The 12,243-nt window shown below is 45.1% G+C and overlaps 1 protein-coding gene across 1 annotated transcript in view; it reads right to left on the bottom strand.

Moving 5' to 3' along the window:
- The window catches only part of RALY (RALY heterogeneous nuclear ribonucleoprotein), a 62,555-nt gene extending 53,460 nt beyond the window's left edge, over positions 1-9,095 (bottom strand). Inside the window, exon 1 of the mRNA XM_084848364.1 lies at positions 8,840-9,095. Within this exon, the coding sequence (XP_084704490.1) occupies positions 8,840-9,095 (256 nt within the window). The remainder of the gene's footprint in view (positions 1-8,839) is intronic.
- Positions 9,096-12,243: the final 3,148 nt, after the last annotated feature.

The following is a 12,243-nucleotide window of genomic DNA, read 5'->3' as shown; positions in this document are numbered from 1 at the left end:
TGCATAGGATTGTGTCCTACTGTTCATAAAAGATTTGGGAGGGATGCAGGGAGACCGAGAGAAAGGGGGAGCCCCATTGCACAAGCAGGATTCTGCTCATGCGCTGTTGGAAGTCAGCCAGCCATTTCACCTCAGGCACAATGCTTTGAAATGGAGTCAGCTCAAGCATTCAGGTTCCAGTAATAACCAAGGGTTGTGCACAGTGGAGGCTGGTAGGGATGGAAGAGAAATCCGCCACGGACTCCAATGAGGCTGGATTCTTTAGAATCCGCCCCCCTGGAGTCTGTGGCAGAACGGACTGCTCCCCCTCACCATTGGTCAGGATGGACCCTACCTGGCTCCGGATGGTCTGGGTCCATCCATCCTCTTTGTTCCGCAGCCAGCCGTTGCCAGGCTGCGGCCGCAAATGGCATCCGGCGTAGAGGACGCCATTTGTGTCCCTGCCCTTTGATGTGATTGAATCACAAAAAGAGCAGGGACTCAAATGGTGTCCGCTACACCATTTGCGTCCCTGCTCTTTGCCATGATAGTAAATATTTACGTAAATATTTACGTAGCCTATTACGGCAAAGGGCAGGGATGCAAATGGCGTCCCCTACGCCAGACGCCATTTGTGGCTGCAGCCCGGCAGTGGACGGAAGTCTGGCTGCGGGCGGCCCGGCCACCGGCTCCGTGGACTCGCCATGGAGCGGAACCAGCCGGGGAGGATTCTGGGGGGAGGGACGGATTGCCTCCCCCCCCCCAGAGGACCCCAGAGCGGAACAGTAAGTGGGGTTCATACACCCTTAGAGGCTGGTGGCTCTGACTTCCATGAGGCTGTAAATCCATTCTGAATTTCAGCCAGAACCAGCCAGAACTCCAAAGAAGCTACCCAAGGTGTTGGACTCAATGTCCTAAATAGGTTCAGCAGCTTGGATAGCTCCTTTAGAGTTCTGGCTGGTTCTGACTGAAACCCAGAATGGATTCACAGCCCCATCCAAATCAGAGCCACCAGCCTCCACTGGTTGTGTCCGACGACAGTCTAAAGCAAATTTCAGTGGGTCTACTCTGAGTAGGACTAGCATGCGATACAACCCCAAGGGTGGCAAAATCAAATGACTGCGTATACATGTACAAGCCAGTCCCATGTGCCACTGCGCAAACTGCATTTCAGTTCCGCGTCACCTTTGCGTAAGGAGAGAGATGGCAGTCAGGGAGCAGAGTGTGTCTTTCTGACCCCCCCCCCCCAAGAGATCACTACTAAGTAAATTACAATATCCATTGTTTTAAAGGACAGCAAAATATTGGAGTCCTTATTTCAGGTTGTTACACCAGACTCTGCGCAGGGTAGGAATTGGCTTTGAGGCGGTGCACAGGAGCGTCTAGCACTCCCACTGCCTTCAATATCACTGCCACCAGCTGGGATATCAAAAATGCCAATTTCTGATTGAAAAAAGCTATCTTCAACAACAATTCTCAGTTTATGCCTGGTGACAAAAGGCTTCTCAGCAGGTGGCATTTCAGAGCATTGCACAAGAAAGGGTACGCTGAGAAACAGTTCGTTTCAGGAAAAATAAGTATTGAGGTAGATACTGTCACTATTTTAGGGCACTGCCTTGAGCCTTACCATATACTGGCAGCTGAGGTTTGAGCCATGTGTGAAAAGTTGGTAATTACAATACTAGTTAGGATATGGAAAGACATTGCTACCTTCCTTTACACTTGAGACTACAATGGGTTCATAGAATCATAGGATAGTAGGGTTAGAAGGGGCCTACAAGGCCATTGAGTCCAACCCCCTGCTCAGTGCAGGAATCCAAGTCAGAGCATCCCCGACAGATGGCTGTCCAGCGTCATCTTGAATGCCTCTAGTGTGGGTTGTATGGGCCAAGTTACGCACAACATTAAGGATGCAATCCTACGCATGTTTAGACAGACAAAAGTCCTGCAATGCCCAGCGTTCCCCGCCCAGCCATGCTGGCTGGGGAATGCTGGCTGCTGTAGGACTTTTGTCTGTCTAAACATACACAGGATTATGCCTTGAATGTGTTTTCTGCACCAATGAAAGCAACAGATAAAAACACAATAAAACCAGTCCATAAATAAAAACAGAGAGCAAAGTAATAATCATTACAGAATCACATCACTTAAAACAGACAGCATGAAAACCCAGAAGTAAATGATATAAAAAACTGCAAGATAGTCTAAAAGGGTGAATAAAAAAGTCTTTGCCTGGTGCAGAAACATTCTCCTGGCAGAGCTGTTTGTGGAGGGCATTGCACAAATGGAGGCCCTCGACATAAAAGGCCGTCTCTCTTGTAGCCACCCACTGGGGGTACTTCACTAGTGGAGGCACATGAAGAAGAACCACAACTAATGATTCTAATGATAATCAGGATTCAAGGAGATGGGTGTCGAAAGAGGTGATCCTTCAGTTACTGAGTTCCGAAACTATGAAGGACTTTAAAGGGCGGAACCTGCACTTTGAACTAGGCCTGGAAACAGATGAGGAGCCAGTGAAGACAATGATGTTCTGGCATAATTTGGCTTGTTCTGGCATAGTTCTGGCTGTTCATAACACCCAGTTCTAATGTAGGCAGATGAAGACTGTTTCCACAAGTTACTCAGCTGCTCTGTTACAGCCACTTTGCATCAGATCAAGTATTCTGAATTCCTAGCCCAAAAGGCGCAACTGTGTGGCTTAATGGATGTTTTTATTGCAGCTATGTGCACTCATCGTTCCTGGTTCAAACATGCCCTCAGTCTTGGCGAGGAAGGAGGGGAGAGGTTGGCTCAACATTTCTGCAAACATCACAATCAGATGCTGCGGGACTAATAACAAAGGATGGCTATAAACAACATGCCCTGCCTGTGAGCTTCTCCATTGAAGGTGCAACGCTGGATGAGATGATCCTTGGCTCGATCTAACAAATACATTTTCATGCTGTTATGTAATCAGAGTTTACAGTTTACCTAAAGCTGAACTGCTTACAAGCATCGGAGGAAGGGTGCATTTTACAGGTCTATGGTGTGACCATAGATGGTGTGACACTTGGAATATTGTGCTCAGTTTTGGTTGATGCATCTCCAAAATGACATTGTAGAACAGGGAAAGGTGCAGAAAAGGGCAACCACAATGATCAGGGGGTCTGGGGCAACTTTCCTATAACATCTGGGCCTTTTTAGTTTAGAAAAAGGCGAGTAAGGGGCAACATCATAGAGATTTATGACATTATGCAAGGTATGGAGAAAGTAGATACGGAGATGTTTTTCTCATAAAACCTGAACCTAGGGTCACAACTTTACTGGCCTGGGGTGGTGGTGGTTAACCACAGTGGCTGCAGATGATGGGATTTGTAGTCCAATACATCTGGAGGGCACTCAGTTGGGGAAGGCTAGCCTAGTATTGTCGGCTCGGACTCAGAATGGCTACTGAGATGATTAGGGTGGGCCTGCTGCAGCTCTGCCACCTGAGACCCTTTCAGTGCAGATGCTGGGAATCGAACCCCAGACCTTGGGCATGCAAAGCTTCTGCTCTGCTTCTGAGCCATGGACCCTGTTGAAATTTCCTGCGCTTTCCCAGCTGTGCAGCTTGGGATTCCTTAACCAGAGATACTAGAGGGTTAACCTTATGTATGCAAGGCATGTGATGCACTACTGAACTCTAAAGCAGGGGTGAGCAACCCTGGGAGGTTTGGGGGCCATGTTTGCCCCCCCGGACCCCTTTGTAGGCTGCATTACTGCCACAGGTGCCAAAAATGGGGGGAGGAATAAAAATAAATAAAAACAAAACGGCATCTGGAGTTGCTACAGAGCATCAAAGGTCAAAATTAACTTGTTTGCAAGCTAATTATAACTCTTTTGGGACTCTGTAGGAGGTATGGATGCCATTTTGTTTGCAAAAAAATCCCCCCTCCATTTTTTGGGGTATCCTCATATTTTTTGGGGGTGGCGGGGACCACACTGAGGGGGCTGTGGGAGCTGCATGTTGCCCACCCCTGCTCTAAAAGGTTTGCAGAAGGGTGTGTATGTGTCTGTGTATGTTGTAGATGTGATCTGGGTCAGAGGGTTCCATTTTCTTGTGAAAGAGTATTAAGGACCTTGTACAAGGTACTATACGTCACTTGCTATATTAAAGCTGTTATACGAGTGAGTGATATTGAATGTCGCGCTCATACATTTCAATCCAAACGACATTTGAAAGAAATCACAATATCCATCAGCAAATGTTTTTCACAGCCAGCTTGCTCACATGTTATGTTTGCAGTGAAGGTAATCAGGATTATCCCCGAGGAAATCCTGTGGTTTCTCTACAGTGTTCTCCCATTATACTTCTAGCAGCTTATGATTAAAAACCCTTACTGCACTGCGTGATCATTCACTACTGTTTAGTGGATAGGCGGCTTTTTGTAATTTGTGAACATTTGGGGGCTGTGGTCACGTTATAATGGTACCGACGCACTGAGAATAAACCTTTTGTGTTTTTCACAGTGCTTGCCACATTAGGTGCCTGATTTGATTTGGGACCTCTCAGTGCTGCTGTAGTGCACATTACAGCAAACATCATCATCACATCCAAGGCTTTGTGTTCAGCATCTGGCGGCCTCACTGCAAAAAAATCAAATACTAAACAACACCCACACACCTAGTTTTAGAACATCTGCCTTGCAACAATGTTTCAAACGGATCTATAGCAATCAGGCAGAAGTTAGTTACAAAGAGCTACAGCAGAAGAATGTGGATAAGCTGACCCGTGAGCAGGGCTGGCATACTTCGCCAATGTCTTTTAAATTAGGGCTGCAGTTAGCTTAACTGGTACATTAATTAATGAAAAGTTGAGTTGCTTAATCAGCAAGAGCCCACAATAATCACTCAGGCTGTTAGTTGACCAGGCGCATTTTTATTTGAGCCCATTTGGCTGTATTTCCCATTGTTACTCTAATAATATGGCTCTATGGCCAGATTAGAGTCCACCAGAAGAGCCTTCAGTGTGGTGGCCCCCTCTCTTTGGAACTCTCTGCCCCTGGAGGTCAGGCAGGCGCCAACACTGTGTTGTTTCCAGCGTCTCCTGAAAACAGCACTGTTCCAGGAGGCATTCCTTAATTGACCAGTCACCGTTTTTATTGGCATGCTGTTTGTTTTTTTTAAAGCATGATTTTAACGTGGTGTTGTAATCTTTTTATTCTGTTACTGTTTTATCTTTTGTGTTCATGGCTCCAAAATCTGTTTTAGATATGGAGCGGTATACAAATATTGTAAATAAATAAATAAACAAATTTTATCATCTTTTAATATTGAACAGGAAATTTGTTTATTATATGGTAATCTTGTACTGATCCATTTAGTTTTGTGGATCATAACAAATTGTGTGGATCATAACAAATTGTGGCAAATTCTTGGTGGTATGGGGATACTAAATAATCTTGTCTGCCTCCTGAGGAATCCGTATAACGACTAAGTAGCAACGGTAAGAACAGACCACGGAACAACGGACTGGTTTAAGATTGGGAAAGGAGTACGGCAGGGTTGTATACTTTCACCCTATCTATTCAACCTGTACTCAGAACACATCATGCAAAGAGCTGGGCTTGATGAATCCAAGGCTGGAGTTAAAATCACTGGAAGAAACATTAACAATCTCAGATATGCAGATGATACCACTTCGAAGGCTGAAAGCGAGGAGGAGCTGGGGAACCTCACGACGAAGGTGAAAGAAGAAAGTGCAAACGCTGGGTTGCAGTTAAACCTCAAAAAAACCAAGATTATGGCAACCAGCTTGACTGGTGACTGGCAAATAGAGGAAGAAAACGTGGAGGCAGTGATGGACTTTGTCTTTCTAGGCGCAAAGATTATTGCAGACGCTGACTGCAGCCAGGAAATCAGAAGACGTTTACTTCTTGGGAGGAGAGCAATGACAAATCTTGATAAAATAGTGAAGAGCAGAGACATCACACTGACAACAAAGGTCCACATAGTTAAAGCAATGGTATTCCCCGTAGTAACCTATGGCTGCGAGAGCTGGACCATAAGGAAGGCTGAGCGAAGGAAGATAGATGCTTTTGAACTGTGGTGCTGGAGGAAAATTCTGAGAGTGCCTTGGACTGCAAGAAGATCAAACCAGTCCATACTCCAGGAAATAAAGCCAGACTGCTCACTTGAGGGAATGATATTAAAGGCAAAACTGAAGTACTTTGGCCACATAATGAGAGAAGACAGGACACCCTGGAGAAGATGCTGATGCTAGGGAAAGTGGAAGGCAAAAGGAAGAGGGGCCGACCAAGGGCAAGATGGATGGAGGATATTCTGGAGGTGACGGACTCGACCTTGGGGGATCTGGGGATGGCAACGGCCTACAGGAAGCTCTGGTGTGGGCTGGTCCATGAAGTCACGAAGAGTTGGAAGCGACTGACCGAATAAACAGCAACAACAATCTTGTACTGCCTTCCACATAAGTGCCTTTGAGGTTTTGGTAACATTGCACATGAACTTAAAGGGAATTAACTAATTTTTGTTAACCGCCGACAGAGCTTCAGCTATGGTGCAGTATAGAAATATAATAAATGAATGAATTAGGGATGTAGGGGAAATTTGTTCCAGTTTGATTTTGATCAGCATTTATACAGTTCGCACCTTCCAGAAGAATGCACACAAATACAATTTAATCAAAGGGAGAAGAATGTGTACATTTCAAAGATGATGCATACATTTGGAAACTGATGCACGATTGATGCATATGTTTAGAAAAATACACATGGATTTTCACGTGAAAGGGGAAAAAAAACACCCACCCACCAAAGCTTGCAATCTGGTATGGACTTGAGTTGGAATGAGCTTTGAGATGGAATTCCGAGAACTGCGGTGAGCTCACGTTTTGCTGATTTGCATATCCCTAGAATTAACCAATTAGGGCACAATCCTATGCATGTTTAGACAGACAAAAGGTTTACAGCTCCAGCATCCCTCAGCCAGCATGGCTATCTAGGGCATGCTGGGAGCTGTAGGCCTTTTGACTGTCTAAACATGCATAGGATTGCACCCTTAAATGATTAAGGGCACAATCCTATGCATGTTTAGACAGAACAAAGTCCTACAAATCCCAGCATACATGCATAGGATTGCACTGTAAATAGTTTAAAGGCAGATGATCAATCCATTCTGTAGCTGACTGATAGCTCTAATTTAAACACGGATGGTGCTTCTTCCGGTCGCACCAAACCTTTTTTGACATGCATCCAAAGTGTAAAGTTGTAAAATCAGAACACTTTTGATTGCATTTTCCTCTCTTTTCTTTTGCTGCACCATGTAAACTGTTATTTATCTGTTATTGTTCTCCCTTATTTGATTAAGTTTTGCATTGTATTATTTTACTGTGTTTTATTGCTTGTAGCCCACTTTGGGATTGTTTTATAATGAAAAGCAGGTAGGAAAGTTCTTAAATAAGTAAATAAATAAATAAAACTCATGCAGAAGGAAAGATATCCAGACTAAAGGTGCAAGTTAAAGCTGACAAGCAATCAACATTTGCTTCAAAATATGTGCAAAGTGATTCAGTAATAAGTAGCAGGGTGATTCTTACAGGGTTGCTTACTGATTAATCTGGGAGTGGTTTGGTGGGAAGGCATCAGCAGAAATTCATACTCCTAACCCAGAAGAATATTGGCCCTTTCCACCATTTCCCATCTTTACTCCTGGCCTGAAAAGGACGTGTTTGGGAATGGGCTTATGACTTCCTTTGTTAGGAAAACTGTGACTTTGACTCCTGGCACTACTGAGTTGTCCATGCCTTTACATAAATGAAGGGGACATTTTTTCTCTGTCTAGGATAGGAAGGATATCTCTTGGATAAAAACATTCCAGATCAATAGAGCTCTACAGAAATAGGGCAAAACAAAAACTTTCATACAGGTGTGCATTTGAATAGAATGAAACTTAGGGTGGAATCCAGTGAAGTCTTTCCACTGATAGAATTGCTTCAGTTGCCAGAACCGGGAGGGGAGCAATTTCCTATTTCCTCTCCCCCTGCAGCTCCCCGTTTGCTCTTAAAATCTGCTATGGTTAGGACATCCTCCTCTGGAACTGATGGAGGGGCTGTAGAAGGGAGGAGGGGAGGAGAAAGTCCTATTGTGCACAGCTTCCAAATGGCTGAACAGCTTCTTTCATTAGGGCTTGTTGGAGATGTCACCACTTTTTAGCAGAATCTGCAAACTTCTCCAGTCTTGTTCTTCCTGGGATCACATTGGGACTGCACAGCTATTTAGCTGAGATTTTGGAGCATTTTCAAGCGTGTCTCTTTAGGGTTTACCAGGGACAAAATGCAGGGCCAGCCCATGACATGTTGCTGCCTGATGCAAGGAACAAGATGGCACCCCTCCCATTCTATATACAAAAGTCGACCTGACTGACAGATAAATATATCAACACTGACAATGGGACAACATCCTCCACTACACCTCAACGCAGCAGGCTAGTTTAGAGGGCACAGAGTGGGCCATATGGCACACAACTCTCTCCATCAACTCCATGTTGCTGGCCGCCTCCCAACATCTGCTTCCTGAGGCGACGTCCTCACTCTTCCTAAAACTAGCCTGCTCTGCCTCCAAAACTGGGAAGCCACTGCTCTTTAAACAGCCTCAAAGACATCAATGTTTGCATAAGTTGCCTACTTTTTCTACTGAAGGTTCTACCTTGGAAGACAAATTTTAGTGAAAAAATCAAGGTTGAGAATATTCTTCTCAGCCCTACATGGAAGAGCCCTTCCCACAATTCCAAAGTGACCTTCAGCTTTCAGGGAGCTTTTTCTTAGGACACACATATAAAGTTCCACACAGGGATGTCAGAGGAAGATATGAGGAGACCTTACCTAAGGTTTGCCCGGCGAGAACTCTCCCATTTTCCCCCAGGACAGCAGCCCGTGCGTGCCTCTCGTTTGAGTACTGTACAAATGCATAGCCCTTGTGAACGGAGCAGCCCACCACCCTGCCGTATTTAGAGAAGATGGTCTCTACGTCTGACTTCTTGACCACTGCTGTGTTGAGGTTCCCAATGAAGACTCTGGAGTTGATGGACTTGGGGTCATTCTTGTTTGTGATGTTACTCGTCTGCACTTTCAGTGACATCTTGACACCTGAGTAAGCAAGATAGGGAGGGTCAGGAAGGCACTAATATCCTACAGAAAATAGCCTGAGAGTGCCATAGATGGAGGCAATGGTGGCCATACAGGATTAGAACAAAGATGACCCATCAAGGTTCTGCAGAGAACTAAGTGAATTTAGTACTGGTGAAAACCAAGGTGATGTGCACAGTTCTATTTTTCAGATATTGTTCATACAGAAATCATTCTGTGGAGAACCCCAGAAGCTATACTATTGTGGCATCTTAAAGAAACCTCACTGGGACTATTGCCAAGGAGCTCAGCCTTGCTGCTGTTTTAAATATATTCCTGGCACCTTGACTCTATAAATGTCCATGTTGCCCAAGTCTAAGGTAAGTCAAGAAAAGCTTGGACATACATGGAAAAAAAAATCAGTTGCACATGGGCTGTCTTCTTTTGGTATACACAACAGCTGGGGTTTCCATACCTGTGCAATAGGTGTGGGACCTCTGGAATACACAGAGGTCTTCCTTCTATCCAGTCCCTAACCCAGCAAGCCATTCAAAGCACATCTTGGATTGGCCATCCATAGCCCTAAGAGAGAACATTCCATGCGAAGGCACTGCCATGACTGGGAAACACATTAGCACTCATTAGGACCTCCTAAGGTTAGGACCTACACGCAGAATTTGCACACGGACCTCGCCATTTGCAATCTAGACATATGCATTCACTACCCATGGTATGTTCACTGCTACGCTAGATACCCCCTCACTCTTCTTTAGATCTTAGATGAGAAACCCTCCCCTAAACCAAACTTCTAAGAAGGAATTCTTTCCAGAAATTGAGTCTAGAAATTGAGTCCTAAACAATGAAAGAATAGGCTGTACTGGCGGTGAACTTAGGAGGCTTGCTCCAATGTTTCTTGGCAACCCCCAGTCAAGAAACAATGACTGCCTCCAGCCCCAGCCTCCCCTGTCCCTGCCTGTGAGGCCCCCTTCTTGGAAAGTTGCAACAGAGAATGGTCAACTGCAGTGAAAGGGATACCATCTGTTGTTCTTCAAATCACCTCTCCTTCTTGCCTTACCAGCTCTAGCCTCTCAGCTGAAAGCTGCTCCTCAATGTCTCTCAATATACTCCTCTCACCTGCCAATTCCAAGTGGTTCTCCTCCTGATTCTGTGGGCCTAGGGCCAAGGCCTCTGTAGCTCGCTCCCTGCCATGGCTCAAGTACGTTCATGTCCATATTGACTCGAGTCCTTGCCAAGCACTTACAATCTCTGCTTGAGTAGCAGCAAGATTCTGCTCTCCAGAAAGACTCTTCTGCCTGCCACTTTGATTGCACATGACCACAGTGAGGAAGACTGAATGCTGTTTTCAGTATACAGAGCAGTGCTGGCCTTGGAATACCATTGGGCATGTCAGACTCACCTTTCCCACTGCTCTCCTGCCTGATGAATTATGCATGCTGACAGATCAATCTGGATAGATTTGTACTCTGCATGTGTAATCCAAACAGAGCACAGAGCCAGACTTTGGCTTCCATTTTCACTCTCACAATGCAGAGTCAACACCACCAATGTCAGTGGGCTCAGCTTCCAGTAAAAATCAGTGTTGGACATTCATCTTTCCCAGAGATGCCAGTTTTCTAGTTGCCCTGGGCAGAGTCCTTCCTTCGGTGCAGTGAGACATGCTTTGTACATGGAGTGTGCATGTGTGTATGAGGATGTACAGAGGACATTTGTGATAGTATTACAGTATTAGCAGCCCCACGCTAATGTGGCTTAGGGATGTATGGGTTGTGTAAAATCCTTTCTGTCTGTGTTTTGCAGGTTGTCAGGTGCCTTTCATTCTGTAGTCTGCCCATGGATGGAATTGGATTTTTTAAAGTTTCCAAATTTGCATAAATTCACATGTACAAAAATGTGCAAATGCCCACAAAATGCATAAATCTCCCCAAATGTGCATTTTCATTCTTTAGCCCAGGGGGGGAAATGCACATTCTGCATATTTTTCTATAACAAAATTTGTGCAAAATTCCTGAAGGTTAGAAAAATGGTCCGGAAGTCTGCAGAATCTGCCCAACAGGGGAAAAGCCCGTCTGCTATGGAATCCATGGGTTGGATTCATAAAAATTCAAACACATTTGCTTCTGCTGTGGACATCCCTAATATGGCTTCAAGAATGGCTTGTTATGGGAGAAGCACTATGGAATTAGGCCACAATATTTACAAATTATTTAAGATATTGTTTGATATGTTTCCAAAGGAAATGTTGCTTTTGCTTGATCAGAAACAAGGCTGCAATCCTATGCATGCCTACTGCATTGAAGTCAGTGGCACTTATATCCAAGTAAACATACATAGAATTGCATAGCAGAACAGCCTTAACAATCATCATCGTCGTCATCATCATGGAGGCTTTGTCCTGATTCTCCTCTCTCTTTTCTTCTGTCTTGGAATGGCTGTGATGATTACAGGAGCATCTCCTTGATCACATTTACCATTATGCCAGGGGCGGGGAATGTGTGGCCCTCCAGATATTGCTGGACATCAATTCCCATGAGCCCCAGCCAGCATGGCCACTGGCCAGGAATGATGGGAGTTGTAATCCAACAACATCTGGAGAGCCACAGGTTCACCACCCATGCATTATGCAGTACAACACAGTACAAAACCTGAGACAGATTATAGCTTCTGCCATGGTTTGTTAGCCGATCATTACCAAAAGCGATGTGCTCATCTTGCATCTCCCCCCAGGCTTCTTTAGAATTTCCTGTAACTCAGTACATAGTGCCTATTCTCTTTTTCTCAAAGCAGAAGTACAGTGATCATTTTCACAGCTAGAGAAAACTGCAGATGATTGACAGTCTGCCAGAAGGGAAAGGAAGAAACGGCTCATGCAGGGCTTTCAAGGTAGACGACGTGGCCACAAAAGGGAGGGGGCTCTGTGGATGTGAGGGGGCCCTGTGGATGTGAAGGGGCTTCATTTGTCTGTGCCTCTCTATGATGTGAGTACTTCATGGCTGTGAGCCTCCCAGAGAGCTTTGGCTGTTGGGCGGCATAGAAATGTCATTAATAAATCACAAATAAATAAATATGGAGAGATGAAAACGCATCAGCTAGGGGCCAAGAAGGATGTGGAGCCCTGGCATGTGGTGCCGTACAAGTCTTGT

This window comes from Heloderma suspectum, chromosome 4, assembly GCF_057233095.1.
Source record: "Heloderma suspectum isolate Gila_16-S chromosome 4, 16-S_ref, whole genome shotgun sequence".
In the NCBI taxonomy this organism is placed as follows: Eukaryota; Metazoa; Chordata; class Lepidosauria; order Squamata; family Helodermatidae; genus Heloderma; species Heloderma suspectum.
The sequence above is the reverse complement of the archived record's forward strand: the minus strand, read 5'-3'. Positions and strand labels throughout refer to the sequence as shown.